The sequence below is a fragment of the Rhododendron vialii genome, chromosome 7a, assembly GCF_030253575.1.
Source record: "Rhododendron vialii isolate Sample 1 chromosome 7a, ASM3025357v1".
NCBI classification, from domain to species: Eukaryota; Viridiplantae; Streptophyta; class Magnoliopsida; order Ericales; family Ericaceae; genus Rhododendron; species Rhododendron vialii.
The window spans coordinates 17,027,864-17,054,291 of NC_080563.1; the positions used below are offsets into that span (position 1 = coordinate 17,027,864).

General features: G+C 40.2%; 3 protein-coding genes and 1 long non-coding RNA gene across 4 annotated transcripts; 1 reads left to right on the forward strand and 3 right to left on the reverse strand.

Moving 5' to 3' along the window:
- On the reverse strand, positions 1-2,871 carry LOC131332719 (disease resistance protein RPM1-like). Its single transcript, XM_058367014.1, has 2 exons — positions 123-2,871; positions 1-32 (listed from the first exon to the last, which is right to left on the reverse strand). Exons 1-2 carry the CDS (start codon positions 2,869-2,871, stop codon positions 1-3), a joined length of 2,781 nt encoding a protein of 926 aa, XP_058222997.1.
- A 9,193-nt stretch (positions 2,872-12,064) lies between these two features.
- LOC131332720 (uncharacterized) lies at positions 12,065-14,971 on the reverse strand. Its single transcript, XM_058367015.1, has one exon. The coding sequence runs from the start codon at positions 14,969-14,971 to the stop codon at positions 12,065-12,067; it is 2,907 nt and encodes a 968-aa protein (XP_058222998.1).
- Positions 14,972-20,578: 5,607 nt separating this feature from the next.
- Positions 20,579-21,332, reverse strand: LOC131333808 (uncharacterized). The gene is made up of 2 exons (XR_009201919.1): positions 21,224-21,332; positions 20,579-21,136 (listed from the first exon to the last, which is right to left on the reverse strand). It is a non-coding gene; the product is annotated as an uncharacterized LOC131333808 (long non-coding RNA).
- Positions 21,333-23,093: 1,761 nt separating this feature from the next.
- Positions 23,094-24,312, forward strand: LOC131332721 (uncharacterized). Its single transcript, XM_058367017.1, has 3 exons — positions 23,094-23,150; positions 23,491-23,544; positions 23,851-24,312. Exons 1-3 carry the CDS (start codon positions 23,094-23,096, stop codon positions 24,310-24,312), a joined length of 573 nt encoding a protein of 190 aa, XP_058223000.1.
- The last annotated feature ends 2,116 nt before the right edge of the window (positions 24,313-26,428 follow it).

Here is a 26,428-nt window from a genome sequence, read left to right on the forward strand (position 1 = left end):
TTACAAATAAGTTGCCAAGTGCTCAAAAAATCCTGAAAAATAAAAACAAAAACAAAAACAAAAACAGGACGCTGTAATTGAAGGTATGACCCGATCTCAAAGATGAGTTATTTTCCAAATGCCTGACTTGCTGTCCCCTGTCCAAACTTTAGGGATGTGTGCAATTTTCCAATAATCCCCACCTTTTAAGTCTCTATCCAAACTTGTAATCAAGCTATCTGACAAATCAGCCAAGTCAAGAAGTTTAAGGTTGGTCAGATGTTCAATTCCTGAGGGCAACTTCTTCATCGATTTGCAATCGTAGAGAAGTAGCTTTTCAAGAAGAGGCATTGAGCCTGCCTCCACTCTCACCCATTTTAATCCTTCCATTTGAGACAGCTGTAAACATTTGAGGCTTTGAAACCCACCTGCCTTGAAACACAATCCTTCTCCTTCATAAGCCGCTGTGACTTGAAGGCAAACCAAATTGGGCAAGTCTTGAAAGGATTGCAGTGGATCAACATCCCTTAACTTACTCCACCATAAGAATACTCTCGTCAGGTTGTGAAGCGAATGTATCCAGTGGGGTAGATTTTGCAGGCGTCCTTTTAAATAGAGCGTTCGAAGTTGTCGAGGTGCCGAAGACAAAGAATCTAGATCAACGATCTCATCTTTCTCTTTTGCACCGACAAACAACGATTGAAGGCTGTTTAGTTTCTCAAGGGATGAACATAGCACCTTTCCATCTTCTTGTGGAACTCTTAAAATGTGCAACTTCCTCAGTTGAGTCAGCTTCCCAAGCTCCCTCAACACAATGCCATTGTTACTTCCATTGTCTGCCTCGATATAACATAATTTCTGCAAGGATGTCAAGCTCCCTATTCCTGTTGGGGCTTTGAATCCAGATTTATAGTGAAAACCATAGTAACAACCCATCAATCCTTTGTTAGCACTAGTCAATAAGAGATGACGAAGATATTGTAACTTCAGTATCTCTTCTGGCAACTCTGTAACATGTGTCAACTTGAGATCCAATGTTTCTAGTTTCTTGAGGTTTCCAATTGACTTCGGAATCAATTTTACCTCGGTCTCCCTTAGACTTAGATAAGTAAGATGAACTAGCTTCACAATTCCTTCGGGAAATGTTCCCAAATCTGTACCTCTCAAGTCTAGCACCGTTAATAGCCTCGCCCCTTTGCTGAACGACACAACTTTAGACAACATAGTCATCGGATCTTCTATGCTAAACACAAGCAAAGAACGAAGTCGAGTGAAGCAATTGATTTGTATGTCGTCCAAATTAGTGTGTAATGATAAGCGTCGCACCTTCTCGGCACTGGCTAATGACACAAAGTTTTGCTCTCTCGACTTTGAAACAACTATTTCACGCCAAAGGTCATGGATTCGATAACTTTTCAACCTCCCATCATCCCTCTTCTCTGCCACTTGAACTAAACTTCTATTGATTAGCTCATTGACGTATCCCACAGCAACTTCTTCTTTTGTCATTCCTTCTTTCGCTTCTACAAATCCTTCCACTACCCACAGCCGAATTAATGTCATGTGGCCAATGAAAAAATCTTCTGGAAAAATACTCAAGTACAGAAAACATAACTTGAGATAGTAAGGGAGATCAAAGTAACTGAGAGACAATATCTTTTTCATGCTCGTGAGTTTGTCATTGCTTTCTAGTTCCGCTCCAAGGTTGCGGTTAATCCTCTCCCACTCATCAGTTCTGTTCTTCTTTGTTAATAAAAGACCACCGATTGCCACAATTGCAAGTGGTAAACCCTCGCATCTTTTCAAGATGTCTCTTGAAAGATCTTCCAAATGTGAGGGACAAGGATTCCCTTGAAATGCCTTCTTGCAAAACAGGTTCCATGATTGTTGGTGAGGCAAGGGTTGGAGATTATAAACAGAACCATGATATTCTTTACTAGCAAAAGATGCTAGATCATTATTTCTCGTTGTTAGGACTATTCGACTGCCACAATTGCATTCAGGAAATATAATTTTGAGAAATTGCCACTCAGGAATGTGCCATACATCGTCCAAAACAAACACGTACCTCTTCGGCTGCAGAAAATCGTTAATTGTCCTTTTTAAGCCATTTGTATCCATATTGTCCATTCTTGCGGGGAGTGGTTGCCTGACTTCTTCAAAGAGTTGTCGGATCATGTCTTTTAAAAGCTCTTCGACTTTGACTGTTTCAGAAACAGTGATCCAAACACGGGTTTGAAAGTGCCTCTTCACTGTTGCATCATCATAGACCTTTTTAGTAAGGGTCGTTTTGCCCAACCCGCCCATTCCTGCTACTGAAATCACCTTGAGTTGAGGATCCTCATCCACTAGCCACTGAATCATTTGTGATTTGGGATTGTCGATGCCCACAAGGTCAGCTTCTTGGAGTAGAAGTGCATCGCCACGGCAATCATTCCATGCAATTCCAGAATGAGTGGAACTTGAGCCTTGCTCTATTGTGCAATATATGTTACTATATGTCTGATATCCCGCGGAAATATCGACGAATCTGGACTTGATTCGTTTTACTTCGGAAGCAATTTGGTGGCGTGCTTTCAAGGTCTTAATAAAGCAAGAAACCTTACGAAGAAACCCGCGGAATCCAGCGCCATGTTGACGTCCAAGGCGAAGCATGTACATGTCAAGAGCATCTGCAGTGTCATATGCAGCTTCTCGAACTTGCTTCACCCATACTTTGAGATTCGGGTCTCTCTCTTCCACTTCATCAGCAACTCTCAGGAAATTCTTCATCCGCTCGAATTCAGCTCTAATGAATTCAATCTCTTCCCGCACTCCAGTTAACAGGTTTACCTCTTCCTGGAGATAGGGTGCGAAGTTGGATAAAAGTTCGAACACAACACCCTCTGCCATTTTTTTCTGTTTTGTTGCTTCCTGGAGTAGCCCTTGGATGTAAAGAGAAAGGAGATTGTGAGGTAAAACCGGAATAATGTTCTTGTTAGTTTATATTCAAGTGAGCCCTGAATATGATATTGATAGCTATAAGGGACATTGTCCAAGAGTAATGGGACCGTTTGTGGAAAGTTATATATATATATTTTTTGGTTTGTGGAAAGTTCGTGGAAAGTTGATTTACATGTGAAAACACAGTAGCATGTCATGTGGAAAGAAATAAATGATTTGTGGAAAGTTGATTAAATTCGGGGGCCACTATTAGGTGTGAAAGAAGAAGGCTTGTCTGCAGGCCACGTTTGGATTGCAAAGGTGTGGTTGGAGTGTTCAGGACTGTCGGATGGTATTTTTAATGGTTGGGATCTAGAAACTAAATTTCACAGAAAAGTTAGAAAGTTTCTTAAAGTTTAGACCGTTGGATGCAAAAATGAATGACTGTCATTGAACTGCAGAGAGTCTCTGCAGTCCAATTGCAGAGGATCCGCCTCTGGTGTGAAAACACAGTAGGATGTAGAATGAAATAAATGAGGTGATGGACTGGTATTGCACTCTCTCCTTTGGTTTTGGCAGACCTTGAGATATTTTTTCTCGTTCTTCTCATGTTAAGATCCAGAAAATTGCTATTGTCTGTATTTTTTTATGGCAACTGGTACTTCTTCTTCTAAGAGCAATTCATTCCGAGTAATTGCGAGTTTTATTATTATTATTTTAAATAACTACAAAAGAGACACGGTTATTGTCTTTATTTGTTTATTTGTTTGTCTACTTCAGAGCATATTTGTGCTGAATTAAGTGAATAGCTTTTTTATTTTTATCGATTTTTTCCAACTTTATCCACATTTTTATATTTTTAGCGTGCTTAATTCCAAATGTTTTAACCAAAAGCTACATAATAAATTCGCTAACCGCGAGAATATATAACTGACTATCGTTCTAAATATTTAAGTTAGTGTGAACACAGCCCCATGGCCTTAGCCAGATGGACAAGCCGTGAGATTTAATTTAGGAATTTTCTTCTACGGTCTCAGGTGATATAAACTCTTGTGGGTCTAGTCCAGACGGAACTTTGTATTGGCTTCAACCTCGCTAGTGGACTAAGGGATTGGCTCCTCATAGATTAGTCAAGGTTCATGTATTTTGGCTCAGAAGGCGGACATCCTAAGTTATTAATGAAAAAAAAAAGTTGTTAAGTGTGAACACATTATTATCTCCACTAGACCAATTATTTGTTCTTATTGAAAGGGGACAACACACGAGTGAATAGCAGTATCACCATGTGGTGTTTCAGGGGTCTCTTCCATCATACATTAGTATGGGAGTCACAGACTTAATGGTTGAGTGTAACGACCTACGTTCTGCTAACTCTTAGCCTAATCACATTACTCAAAAGATAAACATCAAATTATGCAGTAGCTGCTCACGATTCGTTATACTATACTAACTCTATTTCCATTTCATTTCCGATGTGGGACAAATGGATTTCACATCGAGCCTACACTAATAAGTGATAGGAAAAAAGCGTTTGAAGCACTTAATAATTTTCCGTAATCTCACAGCACGCACAAAGAAACATGCACCTGCTGTGAGTGTTTTAATATGCTTTGGGAAATTGAAGTCATTTCCATCTCTCTCTCCTTGGAAGAATTCAGTACCTCGAAGGCAATTCTTCTGTCAAAAAAGTGAGGCTCTGCCCCTTGTGTTTCAAACTCTCACAAACACCACGACATATAGACCATTAATGGTGGAGATTTGGAGTCCACTGCTGTATATTATCGAGTACATAGGCTAGCCAACAGTCCAAAAGACAGATTTGGAGTCCTCTGCATAGCATAACAAACCGTAGGGATGTGGGCAATTTCTCAATAGTCCACGCCTTGTAAGTCTCTATTCAAGCTCCGAATTAATGTTAGCTGCATATGTTAGGGAAAATGGATTTTTCATAAGATTTGTGGATATTTTGGAGCAGAAATTAAATTCAATGAGACCCAAATACCAAATGAGGTAGGTCCAAGGGTACTCCTAAGTAAGTAGCTTAATTTGTCCATGAAAAATATGAACAATATTCGATTGAGTATAGAATGAGAAATTGACTCTAGATAGTAAACTACTTTTACAGTGGCTTCTTTAGTAGGTGAGGGAAAACTGGTGAGGAGTTATTAGTTTATTCCGGGTGTAATACGAAGGGTATCGATCTAAGTTGCACCGATCACATTGTGGGACACACTCCGAAGGGTCCCACACGAGGCATTCAGTAATTCTAAGTAGGTTTTTGAAAAGTCTCGTGAAAAATTAGCTTGTAAGATAACTTAACACTCCCTTTAGATGGTGAGAAAGGAGGAGAAAAGAAAGGAAAGTCTTTTTTCTCCAAATCTCACCATTTTTTATGAGATTGGGTGAAAAAGGAAAGGACTAATTAAAATATTTTTTTATATATTTTTCTCTCCTTTTCTCACTAAAATGTTCAATCCAAACGAGTGATTTCTTAAGAAACCACAACCCTTTCCTTTCTTTTCATAATTCAGGATCTTAAATTCTGAATGAAAAAATAGATGATTAGTTCCACTACTTACAGTTATCCAATTGAAAACTGAAGCCTCCGGCCTTTTTTTATTTTTTCTGTTTCTTACAATAGAATTTAGGTTAAGCGGATATTTGGGATCTTAAATCTGAACCGGTTAGTAGGAATTAGATTCTCAAATGTGAACTATAATTCCCGAATCTAGAACATCATAATTTAAAGCATTACTGAAAGATGCCCTCATACTTAAGAGCACTAGGGTCTAGGAATTAGATTTCTCCCTCTGGGCCCTCAATTATAATTTATAACTTCAATCGATGGGGAAGACTGAGAGAAAAGACCCTTTCCATTAGGGTTGCCAGCGGATCGGTCCGGTTTTCAATCTGATTCGCTTGCAGCGGATTGTCGTTTTCTCCATCTGTCAACTGTCTGTGATGTTGTTTGGATGGATTGGTTGGATGCGGTTTCGGCGGATTTGAGCATCCAATTTAATTTTTTTACATACACCAAAAGATTTTTAAAAAAAAAAGCCCCAAAACTTCAAGTTCAATCAAGTCTAAAAGAATTTAACAAGTCTAAACATTGATCCACCCTAAAATCGAAAAAAGTTCATCCACCCTAAAATCAAAACAAGTTCTAAATATGGGTCAGTTGAATTTCGCTTCGATATCAACTGAATTCAAGCAAATAATCGCACAATAGTACACTTTAAGAAGATAATTGGTTGGTTGCGTTCATAGAATCTGATTCTCAGTGAGATATTTAGGTTTACGTGTGATTCGGATGCTAATGGGAATAGGGCTTGGGTGCTGAAGTGAATATATTTTTCTAGTGTTTTGTAAGAATTTGCGAATTAGACAGATTGGGCGGTTTGAACCGGAACCAAACCGCATCCGTCAAAATCAGTATTTTCAGATCCTTACTCTTTCATAGCATGTCTCGGTTTGGTCCGGATTGAGGGGGTTGGATGATTTGGTTCATCCGCTGGACGACCTACTTGCCATTATCAGATGAGAAGTACTACCGAATGAATATTGGTTGCCCAGGTAACAGATGGGGCATGAATTAGTCACACCCCGATAATGCCTCAATGTCACGTGGTACAATCATCCATACACATCCTCAGAGGCCTTGCTTTACGTACCAAAAGGTGAAGGCAAAAGAAGTAGATGCCAGCCTTGCAATTATGGAGCTCATTTAATTGTTAGGCATCCAAGGCAATCATGTGGGAAAAGCATTCATGTGGGCCATACTCTTACATTCTTCACTTGGCCCATGCGATCAGTTACGTTAGGGCTTCATATGGTAACATTAAGGGCACATAAATCTGTGTTTAGGCTTTCTCCAATTGAGTCATAATCATAATACTATCATTAAACGAACAACTAGTACGTGTCAAAGCGGTTCTACATCGATATATGACATAGTAACTTCCATGCACCATAACAATAGCAACTTGTCAAATGAATTCAATCTTTTCCCGCATTCCTGTTAACAGGTTTACCTCTTCTTGGAGATAGGGTGCGAAGTTGGATAGAAGTATGAACACAGCACCCTCTGCCATTTTTTTCTGTTTTGTTGCTTCCTGGAGTTGCCCTTGGATGTAAAGAGATAGCACCCTGTGCCATTTCTGTCTTGTGTGGTTTTTGTTTGTTACTGGTCCCTATTTGGTCTGTGGAAAGTAGATTACATGTGAAAGCACAGTAGCATGTCATGTGGAAAGAAATAAATGATTTGTGGAAAGTTGAATTGGGGAGCCCACTATTAGGTGTGAAAACACAGTAGGATGTGGAAGGAAATAAAATGCGCTGATGTACTGGTATTGCTCTCGCACTCTCCTTGGGTTTTGGCAGCCCTTGAGATATTCTCTCTCTTTCTTCTCATGTTAAGATTCAGCAATTTGTTATTGCCTGTTTCTTTTTATGGCAACTGGTACTTCTTCTTCTAAGGGCTAAATTCATTCTGAGTAATTGGGAGTTTAATTTTTTCATTAGAAATAACTCCCAAGACACACGATTATTGTCTTTATTTGTTTGTATGCTTCAGATCATATTTGTGTTGAATTAAGTGAATAGTTTTTTTTTTTAATCAATTTTTCCATCTTTGATCCACCTTTTTATATTTTTTAGCGTACATAATTCCAAATGTTTTAACCAAAAGCTACATAAAAAATTCTCTAACCACGAGAATAACTGACTATCGTTCCTAATATTTAAGTTAGTGTGAACACAACCCTAAGGCCTTAGCCAGATGGACAAGCCGTGAGATTTAATTAATTTAGGAATTTTCTTCTACAGTCTTAGGTGATATCAACTCGATGTTATGGGTCTAGTCCAGATGAAACTTCGCGCTGACTAATATTTAAGTTAGTGTGAACACAGCCCCAAGACCTTAGCTAGATGGACAAGCCGTGAGATTTAATTTAGGAATTTTCTTCTACGGTCTCAGGTGATATCAACTCTTATGGGTCTAGTCAAAACAGAACTTTGTGCTGATTTCGGCCTCGCCAGTGGACTAAGGGATTGGCTCCTCATAGATTACTAGATTAGTGAAGGTTCGCGCATTTTGGCTCGGAAGGTGGACACCCTAAGTTATTAACGGAAAATTAAAAGTTGTTAAGTGTGGACACATTATTATCTCCACTAGATCAATTATTTGTTCTTATTGAAGGGAACAACTCATTTGTTCTTATTGAAGGGAACAACTCATGTGGCTCAAAAGATTAACATCGAGTTATGCGGAAGCGGCTCACGATTTGTTATACTATACTAACTCTACTTCCATTTCGTTTCCACTGTGGGACAAATGGATTTCACATCAATCCTAAGTGACGGAAAAATGCGTCTGAATTTTTTTTTTTCCCGTAAACACACAGCACGCACGAAGAAATACCTGCTGTCTATGATGCACCAACACCTCTAGAGGTTGACATATTGCAGTGTTGGACGCGGGGACAAGTTTGGGACACGCCACGTGGCATGTCGCATAATTTAATTTAAATTTTTGATAGGGACACCGATGGGGACATGACCGGAGTAAAAGTGTAATTTTTTCAAAAATTTAGGGGTTAAAGTGTAATTTTAAAAAAATTTGAGGTCAAACTGTAATTTTTCAAAAAATTTCAGAAGTTAAATTGTAATTTTTCAATTGGGTTGTATTGAACTTATGGATGTCTTGTTTTGTTTGAATGATATTGGAATTATGAATTTTCGTTTTGTCCACATTTTGTCATTTAAACTTGGAAAAAAATTAAAAAAAAAATTATAAATAAATAAATAAATATACAAGTGACATGTGTCACGCCCTGCTTTTTAAACATATTTTTAAAAAAAAGATACTAACAAAATAAAATAAAAATAACAATATTACCAAAAAGGTCCTTTGAGTTTAGCATAAATTGGAGAAAGTTCAAGTATCAAGGTTAACTGGCTGAAATAACAAAGTTAGTTACATTCTTCCAATGTCAAAAATAAACGTCAAAATACGATTACAGAGCCATCTACCCAATTTCCAAAAGACTATAAGTGTAGATGTATAAATAACCGTCCAATAAGCTCACAAAAGATGCCTTTTCTTTGCAGGCATACACTCTATGCAACAAGAACTAGTTTCCTTGATTTGTACCTGAAAATGTTAAAGAAGGGTGAGCTCACAAGCTCGTAGAGAAATCTTGAAATGAAATACATGAAAACGTGATATATTCAATTACCGAACAAGAGGCTCAATGAGGAAGGATAGTAATCCAAGATACAGTTCAAAGTCGAATGACAGGCCAAACATTAGATTAACAACTTTATCTCTCTTTTCATTTCTCAAGCAACACAGGTTATACGTCTAGCCCAACCAATCAACAATGCGTGATATGTGATGCAAAGCAATGCACCGGGCAATGTTGGGCCCTGTAACTCTCGCCAAGGTCCCACCAAGAAGGTGAACCGGGCTCCGTCCATATTGACGTGAATTTCGGGCGGTGTTGGGTCCCGTAACCCTCGCCAAGGTCCCACCAAGAAGGTGAACCGGGCTCCATCCATATTGACGTGAATTTCGGGCGGTGTTGGGTCCCGTAACCCTCGCCAAGGTCCCACCAAGAAGGTGAACCGGGCTCCATCCATATTGACGTGAATTCTGGGCGGTGTTGGGTCCCGTAACCCTCACCAAGGTCCCACCAAGAAGGTGAACCGGGCTCCGTCCATATTGACATGAATTCCGGGCGGTGTTGGGTCCCGTAACCCTCATCGACATCCCACGAAATTACAGCATGGAGGAGCAAGGATTGAAGGTTTTTGATGTGGGTTTTGTGGAGGAATTGTGGGAGATGAAGTTTGGAGAAGAGGGGTATAGAGAGAGAGGTAGATGTGAGAGAGAGGGGGAGAGGAGATGTTTTGATTTTTGTTTTGTTTTGATTTCCACCCCACCCCACCCCTATACATATATACATATTTTCCCTCTCTTACACATTGGCCCCAACCCCAAACTAATTACACATTAACCCCAATGCCACACGTAATATTGACGTATTTTTCATGAAATAATTATCTGGGTCGCTACATCCTATCCCCCTTAGGGAATTTCGTCCCCGAAATTTGCGTACCAGTGCTATTCCCATACCATACTCCTATATCAATTAGCTTACGCCATGCCAAAACATGCAAACAATGATCATGCCAAACCGCCCAACACGACGTATTAATTCAACAACATATATACACTAAAATCGTAAAGTACTCACATCAAGTCGAAGCGAACAAGTTCGGATATTTCTCTTTTATCTCGTCCTCCCTTTCCCAAGTAGACTCTTCTACCCCAAAGTTATTTTACAACACCCGAACTAGCGGTATCTTTTTGCCTCGCAACTCTTGGACACAAGAGTCCACTATACGTATCGGTTTTTCCCTAAGTGACGCATCGGCCTCTAACTCAAGATCGGACCACTCTAGTACATGTGATGGATCCGGCTCATACTTCCGCAACATGGATACGTGAAACACATCTTGTATGCCTGACAACTTTGGCGGTAATGCCAAGCGATACGCGACTTCCCCAATCCTCTCGATGATGTTGAACGGACCAATGTACCTCAGTGATAGCTTCCCTCCTCGCCCAAAACGAGATAAACCCCGACGCGATACTTTAAGGAATACGTGGTCTCTAACCTCAAATGATAACGGGCGTCGACGACGATCGGCATAACTCTTATTTCGGCTCTGAGCGGTCAATAACCTCTTCCGAATTGTCTTCACTTTCTCGGTAGTTGGTTTTTCGCGGCCTTAAGCCTTTCACGAATGGCTCTCATGGATTTGGATGTTTCCTTTACAAGTTCCGGTCCCACTAACGTAGCCTCTCCCAATTCGGTCCAACACACGGGTGATCGACACGGCCTACCATATAAGGCTTCAAATGGTGCCATTTCAATGCTTGATTGGTAACTATCGTTATAAGCGAATTCGACCAACGGCAAGTGATCTTCCAAACTACCCCGAAAATCCAAGACACAAGCCCGAAGCATATCCTCCAAGATTTGAATTGTCCTCTCCGATTGACCATCTATTTGTGGGTGATAAGCGGTGCTAAGCAACAAATCGGTCCCAAGTGCGGATTGCAAACCCCACCAAAAATGAGCGGTAAAACGCGAATCACGATCAGACACAATTGAAACTGGAATCCCATGAAGACGAATGATCTCCTGTATGTACAAATGGCTAAGTGTTTCTATCGAATCGGTTACTTGCATCGGCAAAAAGTGTGCGGACTTAGTCAAACGATCAACAACAACCCAAACAGCATCGTGCCCCCTCGGCGATCTCGGCAAACCCGTCACGAAATCCATGGTCATGTGTTCCCACTTCCACTCGGCTACCGATAACGGTTGCAATTCCCCCGCCGGTCTTTGGTGTTCCACTTTAACTTGTTGACATGTGAGACACTTAGATACGAAAGTCGCAACATCCCTTTTCATCCCCGGCCACCAATATTGCCTACGCAAGTCGTGATACATTTTCGTCCCTCCCGGGTGAACCGCTAAAGGAGAATGGTGATATTCCTGAAGCATTTCCTCGCGACACGAAACGGGTACGAACAAATTTCCCTTAAAACGCAACCCTTGATCACTATGGATTACCCACCCCTCTGGTGCCTTTCCGCTAAGAAGATCGATATGAAACTTGGTTGCTTCCTTGTCACCTCGTTGAGCATCTATAACCCGAGTCACTAATGTCAATTGAACGGTCAAATTGCATAACGTAACTTCATCACTAACCTCCTCAAAATGTGAAGCGTAGAACCCCAAGTCTCGCATCATTATCCACTCATAAATCGACACACTCGCCAAATGCGTCAGTTTTCTACTTAGAGCGTCCGCTACTACGTTTGCCTTACCCAGGTGATATTGCAAGTCGAAGTCATAGTCCTCAATGTGTTCCATCCAACGGCGTTGATGTAGGTTTAGCTCCTTTTACGAAAATAGGTATTTTAGACTCTTGTGATCGAAAAAGACCTCGAATCGCTTGCCATATAAATAATGTCGCCAACTCTACAATGCAAACACCACGGCCGCCAATTCTAAATCGTGAGTGGGATAATTACGCTCATGTGTCTTAAGTTGCTGCGAACCATAAGCTACAACTCGCCCCGATTGCATCAACACGCACCCAAACCCTTCTTTCGAAGCATTAAATATACAGAATAACCAACTTCCCATTCGGGCACAATCAACAACGGAGCACTAGTCAAGCATTGTTTTAACTCCTCAAATGCTTTCTCACATGCGTCGTCCCAAACAAAACGTGTCCCCTTACATGTCAATCTAGTCATTGGTGCCGCCAAACGTGAAAAGTCTTGCACAAATCGACGATAATACCCGGCCAAGCCCAAGAAACTACAAATCTCAAATACATTCTTCGGTCGCTCCCAATTTATAACGGATTTGATCTTCCCCGGATCGACGGACACACCCCCTTGCGATACTACATGGCTCAAAAACTTCACTTTGGACAACCAAAACTCGCACTTACTAAGTTTCGCATACAAACAGTGTCCTCTCAAGAGTTCAAGAACAATGGCGAGATGAGATTGATGTTTTTCTTGCGAAGGTGAGTAGATAAGGATGTCATCAACAAAAACCACAACAAATTGATCAAGATAGGCCCGAAAAATACGATTCATCAAGTCCATGAAAGTAGTGGGAGCATTTGTCAAACCGAATGGCATCACGACAATTTTGTAATGGCCATAACGAGTACGAAAAGCGGTTTTGGGAATATCTTCCTTTCGAACCCTCAACTGATGATAACCGGACCTCGAATCAATTTTAGAGAAACAAGTGGCACCTCGCAGTTGATCAAACAAATCATCGATTCTAGGCATGGGGTATTTGTTCTTGATAGTGGCACGATTGAGTTTTCGATAATCAATGCACAAACGAAGAGAACCATCTCTTTTTTGAGCAAAGAGAGCCGGAGCTCCCCAAGATGAAGTACTAGGTCGAATGAATCCCAAGTCTTGCAATTCTTGGAGTTGGACTTTCAATTCACGAAGTTCGGCCGGAGCAAAACGATAAGGAGGCATAGAAATGAGGGAAGTACCGGGAACAAGATCAATAGCAAATTCGACTTCTCTTTCTGGAGGTAAACCGGGCAACTCTTCCGAGAACACATCCGAAAAATCACAAACAATAAGAGGTAACTCTCCACGCGTGGACAAATCCTCATCTAGTTTCAAACTAACCAACAAACAATGCACGTACTCTTGATCACTCGGCCCACACATGTATGGTTCTACCGGTTCTTGACGATCCCCATAGAATTCAAAACATTCCCCTTCGGGTGGACAAACTCGCACTTGTCGCTTGAAACAATCTATAGTCACATAATACGTCGACAACCAATCCATACCCAAGATCAAATCAAAACCAGACATTCCCAACACTATGAAGTCAAAGACAAACCGAAGGTCAAGGATAACCAACTCACAATCACGACAAATACGATTCAAGGGTGCTTTGCCTCCTAATGGTGTCTCAACAAATAATGGAGGACTACGTTCATCAGTTTCCAATTCCAATGTATGAACAAATGATGAAGCAATAAATGAATGAGATGTCCTAGAATCAAATAGAACTTTAGCAAAAGAATTGAACAATAAGAATGTACCCCTCACAACGGAAGTCTCTGGGGCCTGAGAAGTAGAAGGCTGTGGAAAAGCAGTAGTGATAACGAAAGCTCTCCCCTGAGTAATCTGACTAGCACCACCCCTCTGAACAGAACTCTGACCCGGAGCAGAAGCAGAAGCACCCCGGTCGACACGATAACCCTTACTACCAGAAGGCTGACGAAACTGAGACTGTTGTGACCGCTGTGGACCCCCCTGCTGCTGACTAAAACCCGGTCGAAACCCTGATTGCTGCACGAAACTCGACTCAGTCCGCGCCTCACTACCCTGTAGACAATTCTTAGCAATATGGCCCTTTTGGCCGCAAGTGAAACAAGCTCCCACCGGACACTGAGCTCGCATATGACCCGGCTGACCACACTTGTGACAAGTACCAGAAGTTCTCGATGCATCTTCCCGAAACCTCAAAGCTGAAGGTGCCTTGAAACTCTGACTCGGAACGGGCTGAAATGAATCTCTAGACCTTTTCTTTTCAGAGCTCCCTGTAGTACCCGATGATAATCCCAAACTCAAGGCCGGTTGCCTAGGTTCCCATACTTTCGCACCCTTAGGTCCATCTCGATTCCCTTCCACAGCTCTAGCACTCTCCACCAAGTCTTGGTACCGATTGTACCGCGAAGCTGCCACATGTACCTGGATACTCGAATTTAACCTCTTCTTAAAACTCCTACATTTTCGCTCTTCATTTGGGATAAACTCTTGCGCAAAACGAGACAAAGATTGGAATTTGACGGCATACTTAGAAACAGTCATTTGGCCTTGCTTAAGATTCTCAAACTGATCTCGAAGCATCTCACGACAAGTCTCGGGAAAGTATTGATTCTCAAACAACTCTTCAAATTCATTCCATGTCATATTATCTACATCCACTGCATTTGGAGTGTTAGCCCTCACCCTAGCCGCTCTCCACGCGTCTCTCCTAGCCCCAAGAGTCGCTTCCCACCACTCACCCGCTTTTTCGGTAAATTGCATACCTATGATACGAATTTTTGTGTCATCCTCATCGATAGCTAGCGAGGTGAAAGTCTTTCGCATCTCGATCAACCAATGATTAGCCGCAAGAGGATTACTATCCCCACCTGTGAACTTCGGTGGATCCATACGACGGAATTCCCTCATGGCATTCATCACCCTATCGCCCGTGTTAGCCCTATTGGTTTGATTTAAGGATGCGGCAATGGCCGCGGCAAGGTCCAAGGCAAATTGGTTTCGCGCTTTCGGTGTTTCTTCATTCCTATTCTCATTTGCATTGTCCCGCGGGTGGCTCTCCACGTGCTCACTCGCTTTATCCCTAGTGTGTGGCCCACGACCACGGCCACGGCCCCTGCCTCGGCCTACATTCCTAGCCCTTCTAATTGATCCTCGTTTAGGCGGCATTTTCCCTAATAAGAATATACAAAAGGAAAAAAAGTCATCCACAATCTATATATGAGGTCAAAGCCTCCAACGCCTTCCCAACACGGGTTACAACTCAACTCTACAGGCACATCAAAATATCACATCAGTTCATGTTATGCACGACATTCACATACAAGCATACATATGCCAAACTTGATGAGAAATCATGCTGTGCTTTTGAAAACCCCGAGGCAAGCCTCCCCATGATCCTTAGGTATTCTAACTTATAGCTCTGATACCAAGTTGTCACGCCCTGCTTTTTAAACATATTTTTAAAAAAAAGATACTAACAAAATAAAATAAAAATAACAATATTACCAAAAAGGTCCTTTGAGTTTAGCATAAATCGGAGAAAGTTCAAGTATCAAGGTTAACGAGCCGAAATAACAAAGTTAGTTAGATTTTTCCAATGTCAAAAATAAACGTCAAAATACGGTTACAGAGCCATCTACCCAATTTCCAAAAGACTATAAGTGTAGATGTATAAATAACCGCCCAATAAGCTCACAAAAGATGCCTTTTCTTTGCAGGCATACACTCCATGCAACAAGAACTAGTTTCCTTGATTTGTACCTGAAAATGTTAAGGAAGGGTGAGCTCACTAGCTCGTAGAGAAATCTTGAAATGAAACACAAGAAAACGTGTTATATTCAATTACTGAACAAGAGGCTCAATGAGGAAGGATAGTTATCCAAGATACAGTTTAAAGTCGAATGACAGGCCAAACATTAGATTAATAAGTTCATCTCTCTTTTCATTTCTCAAGCAACACAGGTCATACGTCTAGCCCAACCAATCAACAATGCGTGATATGTGATGCAAAGCAATGCACCGGGCAATGTTGGGCCCCGTAACCCTCGCCAAGGTCCCACCAAGAAGGTGAACCGGGCTCCGTCCATATTGACGTGAATTCCGGGCGGTGTTGGGTCCTGTAACCTTCGCCAAGGTCCCACCAAGAAGGTGAACCGGGCTCCATCCATATTGACGTGAATTCCGGGCAGTGTTGGGTCCCGTAACCCTCGCCAAAGTCCCACCAAGAAGGTGAACCGGGCTCCGTCCATATTGACGTGAATTCCGGGTGGTGTTGGGTCCCGTAACCCTCATCGACATCCCACGAAATTACAGCTTGGAGGAGCAAGGATTGAAGGTTTTTGATGTGGGTTTTGTGGAGGAATTGTGGGAGATGAAGTTTGGAGAAGAGGGGTATAGAGAGAGAGAGAAGGAGACGTGAGAGAGAGAGGTAGACGTGAGAGAGAGGGGGAGAGGTGATGCTTTGATTTTTGTTTTGTTTTGATTTCCACCCCACCCCACCCCAGCCCTATACATATATACATATTTTCCCTCTCTTACACATTGGCCCCAACCCCAAACTCTTTTACAGATTAACCCCAATGCCACATGTAATATTGACGTATTTTCCAAGAAATAATTATCCGGGTCGCTACAACATGTTTCCCGTTGTGTCCGTATCCCATTTTTTTTTAGAATTTTCGTGTCTCCGTGTCCGTGCATCATAGCCTATTATGACTGTGTTAATTTGTTTTGGGAAATTGAAGTCATTCATCTCTCTCTCCTTGGGAAGAATTCAGTACCCCAAAGGCAATTCTTCTGTCAAAAAGTTGAGTGGCTCTGCCACTTGTGTTTGAGTAGCACATGTTCTACAATTATAAGAAGATAGGAACTCGAAGCTGCTGTCAATCGTTGCCTGAGCGATTTCAGCCGCTTGTCTTTAATTCGAATTGTCCAAAACATTTTTGAACGACCGAGATTGAGCTCCATAAATATTTGTTTATTGCTGCTTTGTCTTTGTTTTTTTTTTTTTTTTTGATACTTCAGAATATGTTTGTAACTGCTTTGTCAACAAGATTAAAACAACACATTTTTCAAGCTCTCGCAAACACCACAACATATAGGCCATTAACAGTGGAGATAACCCAATCTCATAGATCCTCATCCCCCCTCCCCCTCCCCCTCCCCCTCTACCTCTACTGTATTATAGAGTATACATCCAACGGTCCAAAAGTCAGATTTGGAGTACTCCTCTGCATTACAAACCTCAGGGATGTATGTGGGTAATTTTTCAACAGTCCCCACCATGCAAAACTGGAATGTGAGGTAAAACTGGAATAATTAATGTTCTTCTTAGTTTATAGTATTCAAGTGAGCCCCGAATAAGATCATAGCTATATGGGATATTGCAATGTCCAAGAGTCACGGGACTGACTATTTGTGATGAAAAGTCTTGTACGTGTGGTTGATGCAGGGCCGGCCCAAGGGTTTTTAATACCCAAGGCCAATAAAAAAAAGTGTGCCCTTAAAGAGATTAACTTAACAATTTCATTTTGATTGACATCCCTCGAACTTTCATTATTGCTCTCATTGATACATTGATAGGCTTCCTCACCCTCCAAATCCCCACATTCTTCTTGTACTTTTTCTTCATTAACCAAGTTTTCAGCGACATCAATCACAAAATTTTCATGTTCTTCGACTGAGCTTTGTACATTTTTGTTCCTTGAAAAGAACTTTTTAATAGCCCCTTTTTGAGAATTTATTAATACTTCTATTTTTTGCTTCTTTATTATTTTCTGCAGATAGTTGACGTTTATGAGGCATGATGCAACCTAAGTAAGAATTAAAAAAAAAGAAGGCATTATAACATGATTATTAATGATGCACTAACCGGTAATCAGATAATCAAATATTTTTAAATTTAAGCACACCAATCAACTAAATCAGCACAAATCTAAGCACCACCATCCAGGGCTCTGCATTTAACAACACAAGTACAAATCTAAACACCACCAGCCAGGGCTCTGCACAAGAAGAGAATACTTACCAATTTGAAGCCTCGCAAGTCGCAAGCGAATGGGAGATATACTCTAAGACTCCGCAGTGTGTATTATACTAGTATATATTGGTCCTGCATTTCAATTTCCAATAAGCTTAAACACAAATCAAGTGGAGAATAAAAAAAGACCTAATATCACTATCATTACTCAACTGAACTTAATTAAAGAGAGTCTCACTTCTCAATGTTCTCATAAGCAATATTAAATAAAATTACAAACTTCAACAGAACAACACAGTGCGGCACTCGGTAGTGCCCTTCGGCCCAAAGTCTCGAACACAACTGAACTTAATTAAAAAAAATTACCTACTGTTGAAAGAATAAAGAGAGACCTACTGTTGGAAGCTTGAAAGCTCGAACTTAATTTAAAAAAATTACCTCGAGCTCAAAGCCTCGAATAGTCGAATACAATGCCGCAGTCGGGTAGTGCGCCAATGCCCTTCCGGCCTTTCCAGAATCCCAGTTTGGCAGCGCCCCCTTCGTTCGTTTGGTGAAAGTCTCGAACACAGAGAAGGGTTTGAATCGATTGTTCGTTCCAAAAGGGTTTGATTCGTTTGAATTCGAGAAGGGTTTGAATCCGTTACAGAAGGGTTTCAAAATAGACGGTGAACTGTTAGAGAAGAGAAGGGTTTGAGTTAAAGACCATTTACAGCTCTTATTTACAAAAATGCCACCGAGCATTTTTTGGGCTGTACTGATCCGTGTGGGCCACAACCATTTTAATTGGAATGGGCCTTTTTTTTCTTTTTATAAGGCCCAAAAAGACTTCTAGTCAAGCCCAAATTGAAAAATTAGTGGAGTGCCTGTAAAATTAGGCCTTTTTGGGATGCCCAAGTCCCAGACCTCTTGGGCCTTGGGCTTGGGCCGGCCCTGGGTTGATGTTACCGGTCCCCTATTTGGTTTGTGGAAAGTTGATTGCATTATTAATTCTGGAGCCCACTATTGATTGTCACAACACAGTACTAACACTAACATGTCTCGTGGAAACAAATGATTTTGTGGAAAGTTAGATCTGTTTTAGCAAAAATATCGAGAAAAACAAAAAACATAAAGGCGGCTTTTCGGCCTTTTTCGGTGGGTGAGAGTTCAATTTTGCATTGAAGTGTTCTCTCTCTCTGTGGAAAGAAACGTAGATGCGGTGGGTGAGAGTTCAATTTTGCATTGAAGTGTTCTCTCTCTTTCTCTCTCTCCTTTGGTTTTGCAGACCTAACATTCAGCGAACTTGAATATCATTTCTCATTGTTTCTTTAATGGATGATGCTATGGCATTCCGGTCATTTTGGGAACATTGTAATTTTTGGTATAATTTTACCATTATGAGTATAACTAAAATTCATTATAAGCATAACATAACCCAAATAAGGCATAACCAAGGAATATCCAAAAAATCAACCAAGACATAACCAAACACAACCAAGGCATAACAACCTTGATATGGTTTTATTATGCTTGTAATGGATTTTGGTTATACTCATAATGATTTTGTTATGCCAAAAGTTACGGTGTCTTCAAAATGACTGGGGACACCGAAGTCATTCCCTTCTTTAATTAGTTTTATTTTAGCTTCCTAAATCAGTTTTATTTTGTTCTTTTGACGTTAAGATTCAGGACCATAGATTCCGTTTGCTGTAATTTTCATAGTTGTATGCATGGATCGAGTATAGTTTTCTTATTGTTTTTCATTCCGCACGAGTGTTTGTTTCGGAGACCTATTTTTTTATTGGGGACCACGATTCGCAACCTTTTATTTTTTCCATTAACCCACTTTCTTCATTTACTCCATATAACCCATTAATTTCCCCAATTCTTCCCATTATACCTCTCTCCTCCCAAAAGACCAAATCTCCATAGCCACCACCACCAAAGCTACGAAAACCACACCACCACCACCACTCCCTCCCCTCCTCTCTTCAAGGTTACTCTCTCTCTCTCTCCCTCACAAAACGAACCCCACTTGGGAGCTGATAGAGCACTGTGTTTTTTTCGACGCAGAATTTTGAATTTTTGAACCAGATTTTCGGCGTTTCAGATCTGAAAAAATGTAATGTTTTCGACATTTGAATACCGTAATATTTAAATAATTTCGACAGTTAATTACCGAAATGTTTACATATTTTCGACAGTCAATTACCGAAATGTATATATATGTAGGACTTTTCTAATCTTCAGTAATATAATATTGTCAAATAAAAATTTTCGGTAACCTAATACCGAAGTATATACCAGAATTCAGCAGCTAATTACCAAATTATATATATATTTTCAATAGTTAGATACCGAAATATATATATGTTTTCGACAGTTAGCTACCGAAATTGTTTTCAAAATGGTCACAGTGTGGTAATTCAATGGCGACTGTACTGAGAGAGAGAGGAGTGGCGGTGGTGAGGCGATGTTCTTGATCGAGTGGTGGTGGCTATGGCGAGCTATGGAGATGGAGGAGGCATGAACTGACTGAGAGAAGAGATGAAGAAGATGATGATGGGCTTGTGCCTAAAAAGTTAGAAGGGCAAATAGGACATTTTGCATTGGGGTTCATGTTGTACTTATTTGAAAATTTTTAATGGGCTAGCGGAGAAAATAAGGATTGCGAATTGTCAACCCCATTTTATTTTATTATATATACTAGATGCATGGCCACGTGCAAAGCACGCCCGTCATGCCCGTTGTAGAGATCTTTTTGTGATCGTTCCTAATAGTATGCATGTAGTTTCTCATAGCAAAAGTTATACGCATTAGGTTTGACCAAGTATTTGATCATAGCAAAAGTTACATGTACCAGTCATGATTTGGATATGTTCCCGTCTTTGGTTGCTAATTACACGACTTTGGCGACAAGTTTTTTTTATACAATTGGAAAAGGCAGAGTTCTTGCAAGTTAGACCAAGCAAAAGTCTTTTGATGGAAATTTTTCATGCCAAAAGCTTGTAAAATTCTGGAGATTACGGAAGCCGACTATTTGTTCTTGTTCTTGTTGGGGCTGTTGGAAGTTTTCCAGTTGGTGGAGTGTGTTTTGTTGGGCTACTGTCTGCTGGGGTGTTGATTGCTGGAGTGGAGGTTGAGCTGCTTGGTTTGTGCTCTCCCTTTTTGCTCTTCTTATTTGGAGTGTTTGGAGGTAGAGTAAGAAGTTCTTCTGAACGGTTTGCTGCTTTTGAGAGGTTTTCGGCAGACATGGAGTGCACGTTGAACTTTATTTGGCTGAGTCCTGCATAGTTGTATATGTAGGCCTTCAGTGTGATGATGCATTTCTTTGGTTCGCCTAGTTTGTGAAGCACTGGGAGGGCCAGTTGAACCTGCATTGAGTAGGTCGTAAGGGTTTTTTTTTTTTTAAATGTAAACTGTTTGAGTTCATTTTGTATGAATGAAGTATGTTTTCTTACATTCATTGCATCTGATGGTGTAATGCTTTAGACTTCTGATGCAACTTTTGAGAAGACTGTTGCTTCAATGCTTCCAGTAGGATCTGTGATCTGCATGTTGAATTTGATCCTGCAAATTAGGGAAATTTTATTCAGTTGTGTTGGAAAAAAGTAAAGAATAAGATTAGCATTAAAAACAAAGCAGTAACAAAAGGGGAGGTTATAAAGAACTCATACCACTAATGCTTCTAAAACGGAAATGGGAAAAGAAAATAGATTATACCAGATAGTCAAGGCTGCTAAGACTGAGAACCAGTAAAGAGCAAATGAAGGAGCAAAGTGATGGAGCAACAGCAGGGGAAATCCAGAGCCCTTTTAGAGCAATGTCATGCAAATCAAAGTACAGGAGAAACAACTTCTGCTGTAAAAGATGTTACTACTCTGCAATTGCATGACTTAAGGCTTATAGTTAAAAATAAAAGCTTATGCAGTAGAGTTAGGAAGTGGAAAAGTGGAGCTTTCCCTCCGGAGCAACCAGAGCAGATTTTCATCAATTAGATGAAGATCTTAAGATTTCACAGAGAATCTTTTCTACAAAGAGATTACGTGCTTGTGCTGCACTTGTGAAGCTCAAGTAGTGAAGTTAGAAAATGGAGGTTCAATGGTAGAGTAAGAAGGTGGCAAAGTTTAAGGGGTATAAGTAGAAAGTGGAGGCCTAAATCATGGAGTGACAAAGTGGTAATACTCAAGGGCTATAGCTAGAAAGTGCATGGTTGAAGCCTAAGTGGCAGAGCAAAAAGCTGATAAAGAGTAGGATTTTGTATTATGGACAAACCAAGACATAATAACTTTTTTTGTGATTTTGTATTTTCCTACTCCTTTTGAGTTTTTTTGCATAAAATATTCATCACTTAAGGAAAAAGTAGTACAAACTTGAAGTTCATTAATTATATCTCTTAGCCAGAAGATTTTGAAAATGAATAAAGAAGGGAAAAGATACAGCATCACAGGATGCTAATTTAAGGTTACATGCTTTTGTTATCTATATTTGTCTTCTTATTTTTTATTCATGGAGAAAGCAATACAGTCAGCAAGGGGAGCTATGCCATTTGTTGAATTAGTTTGGGTTAGATGTTGTGTTATTTGTGAAAGTAATGTTTCGTTGCTTAGAAATCAATCTAGTAAAGCATGCATGGCAAGAGTATGGTATAGCTTGCTGTGGCGAACTTCGTATAGGCATCAAAGTTCCTATTGTTATACCTATATTAAAATTTAATGCATTACCAATTACATTTTATAAATAAATACGGGGAAGGTTTATAGCCATACCTATGGAGACGTCATATAGCATACCTATAGAAAGTTCAAAGGTCAAATATTAATCTTTTTATCAGTGAATAGATTTTGTACATTGAATAAAGTATATGAAGTCAGTAAATATCATACATTCGTCATGATTTGTTGAACTTGATGCTGGAAGAGAATCTATAGGAGTAGTATTATGCCCATCAAGTATCTCCTGATCATTGCAAGTATTATCTGCCATGTAGCTATAGCCTATGCTTGATTCAATATTTTCTTGAGCACTAACTTCTTCTTGTATCTCAACTGGAATGAGTGTATTTTCTCTTCGGCATCTTTGTTCTGCATACAAAGCCCTCCTCCGTGCCTTTAATCTATCTTTTTCTTCTTGTAATAATTGACAATATGGGATTCTCACATGCTTATTCTCAGACATTTTGTTTAATGACTATGAAAGTATTAAGAGTTTAGTTAGATTAATATCTTCTTGTAACTTAGTCTTAGCTAATTGTTCTTATATGTATATACATATGTCATAAGAATATCTATTAACATGCATGCATGATCTAAACAAAGGCAATCGATAGGCATGAATTTACCTGGTGCACAGATACAAATTTGGGGAACAAAATTAAAGATTAGATCAGTAAAGAGAACATGGCAAATATCATTAGCTTAGTTAAATATGAATAGTCTAATGTCGTGCCCACATGCATGCACTGGAATTATGTAATAACAAAAGGAAAGAATAAAATTAGTGTAAGTGAGCAAAATGCTTGATTAGTAACAGAGCAAATTGTGAGCTTTCTTTCAATGACCAGAAGACAGTGCTAAAGGGAAAGCTCTTGGTCCAAATAATGTTCCTACTCTAATATTCTAAAGCTTAAGGCATTGAGCTAGAAAGCAGAAACTGAACTACGATGTTGGCCCCTTTGTTGGGGGGTTTGTGGAGTTTTTGGCTCTTGCTTTGTTTTGTTTTTCTGCAGGCTGTGGCTTTTTCAATTGCTGTTCTTTGGTTTTGTATCTGTCCGTTGTTGAGTGTGCGTGTCTGATCTGGCTTGTTTTCTTAGGGATTGGTGGTTTTTGAGTTGAGTCTGCTGAAGTCAGTTTGTACTCCTAGAGAGGAGGGAGGATTCGGTTTAAGACTTCTTACAAATTGGAACAAAGCAGTGATGATGAGACACCTCTGGGCAGTTTGTAGCAAAGAAGACATTCTTTGGGTCAAATGGGTTTATATGTACATCATAAAGAATCAATGCTTATGGCAGATGCCTAGTCCTTAGCATGCATCAGTGTCCTTGGAGGAAGATTTTGCAACTGAAACCTTTGTTCCAACCTTTGGTCAGGCATGTGGTCGGTACATTTCTTTGGTTAGACCCTTGGCACCCATTGGCCCATTGTATCAGCATTTTGGTCAAAGGGTGGTTTATTATTTGGGCAGGTCCCTTAATGCAAGAGTGTCTTCTATCATTTATGAGGGAGGGTGGAACTGGCCTAGATTGAGAAATTTGGTTACTCAAGAAATCATATACCTAAGTCCTCTGAATCTGGTCCCACATGTTGATGAGGAGGATAGGGTGATATGGCTTCCTTCTAAGTCTGGGCTGTACACTTTCAAATCAGCATGGGAGGTTATTCGAACTGCTAGACCAATTGTTGCCTGGGCTCATGTTGTGCGTTTCCCTCACGATATCCCGAGATGGTTCTCCATTTTATGGATGGCTTGCCATAGCAGACTATCTACCAAAGACACATTGGCTGCATGGGGTGTAATTTCAGAGGATAGCTGTGTCCTTTTGTTCTGTTGATGTTGGGTCCCATTTATTCAGTTATCACAATGGTTTACATTACAGCTACATATCAAGATTAGCAAGTTTAAGTCTATTTTCCTGCTGTCTAGATCAGATCAATACAGAAAACATGGAAAATATCATTAGCCTAGTGTAAGTGAGCAAGATGGTTGATTGGCAGCAGAGCAAATTTTGAGCTTTCTTATAATAACCAAAAGTCAGTGGTAAAGGAAAAGTTGTTGGTCAGAATAATGTTACTACTCTAATATTGTAAAGCCTAAGGCTTTGAGCTAGAAAGTAAACACTTAAGTAGTAGACCTACGAAATGACAAATTGAGACTTTTCTTACAGAAAAACCAAAGTAGATTTTACCTGTGCATTTAATTTGTCTTCTTCTTCTCCTGGTATAAGAGAATGTGTTCTTAAAGCTTAGTTAGATTACGAAAATAATCCTTGCTCAGTGCTGTTTGTTTTGTCCTATATATGCACACATACACAGACTTTGTAGCACAGACACTTTGTCAAAGGTCACGTATCGGTGTTGGACACTTTTCGAACACTGACACTCTCCGGACACGTGTCCAACACTTCTTCTAGAGTGTCCTATTTTTTTTCCCCAATATTTAGGGTCCAACACCCTCGCAACACTCTTGCGACACTTTCTGTGTCCCCCAACGTGTTATGTCCCCATTTTTTGAAAATTTGCGTGTTGGGGTGTCAGAGAGAATGAGTTCTTAAAGTTTAGTTAGATTAAGTATATCATTCTTGTTCAATGTTGTTTTTATTTTTTAAGGCAAATATGTGTTCTTTAAAGTTATAGATATTCAACTGCTACAGAAATGGATCTGGGGTTAATAGTAGTCATAACTCATAAGCTCCTGGAGTTAATCGGAACGACAATGTGAATATGTAAATAATTTGACATTTAATCCCACGACTAATGATGTAACTGCAAACAAAGCAGTGCAAGAGTGATGAGCTTTTAAGAGCCCCGATTGGACACCGTTAAAAATTAGTCGAGAGCATCATAGGACACACAGGCTATTCAACCCACGGTTTGGCCATGTGGCAAGTTGGATATTTACCGAATTAAGGTCATCTGAACCTCATCCATCTCACTTCCTTCGATGCTGGCCAGATTCCCCATGAAGTCAGTGTACTCAGCGAAGATCGCCGCTCCTGGAACCACGGAGCTATAGATCAGCAACTGTTGGCCCATTTCTTCTTTACTTTTTCTCCTAACCAAAACCCTAACCCTAGAATATGCAGAACACAGAGAGAGAGAGAGGGAGAGAGAGTGTGTGTTCTCCGATCCAAGAATGGCTTTGTCTGTGTGCAGAATTGAATTCACGGAGAGAGAGAGGGAGAGAGGAAAGTCAGCAGAGTACGTGTTCACACAGCAAAGCCACGTATTACTGCCAGGCTTTAGAAAGACGCCAACGCATAGGAAACTTGAAAAGACGAGCATGCCCACCTGGCCAACATTAGATGCCCTCCAATTGAGGGGTAAAATTGTACAAATCAGCCAAAATTGGCTAGCGATTCCTATTCCCAACTGGTTCTTCTTATAGAGGGTTAGGAGAAATAAGGGAAATAAAGATGACGTTCGCCTTGATGAAAGTAGTATCCGTGACCTCCTTGAAATTATATTGCCCTCCCCGAGGTTTATAATTGCATTGCAATTTCCCCCCTGCAATTAAGCTGCTAGTTTGACTATCAAGTCAACTAACTGATTTTGATTCAAAATCGTTCATCATTTTTTCGAGTATCGATAAAAAATTTTAGATTTGTTGGATAAATGTAAGTGCATGATTCATATGTCGAATGTTTCATTTAATATTCAGGATCCAAACTATGAAACAAAAATCAAACGATGGATTGAAATAAATGGGGTGATGCACTAGTATTGCTCTCTCTCCTTTGGTTTAGGATGACCTTTAGATATGTTTTCGTTTCTTCTCATGTTAATTCAGGAAATTGCTCTTGCCTGTTTCTTTGATGGCAACTAGCACTTCTTCTAAGAGCTAAATTCATTCTGACTAGCTTCTGAGTTCTGAGTGATTGGGAGTTTGATTAGAAATAACTCCAAGAGACACGGTTTATCTCTTTATTTGTTTGTCTATTTTAGAGCATA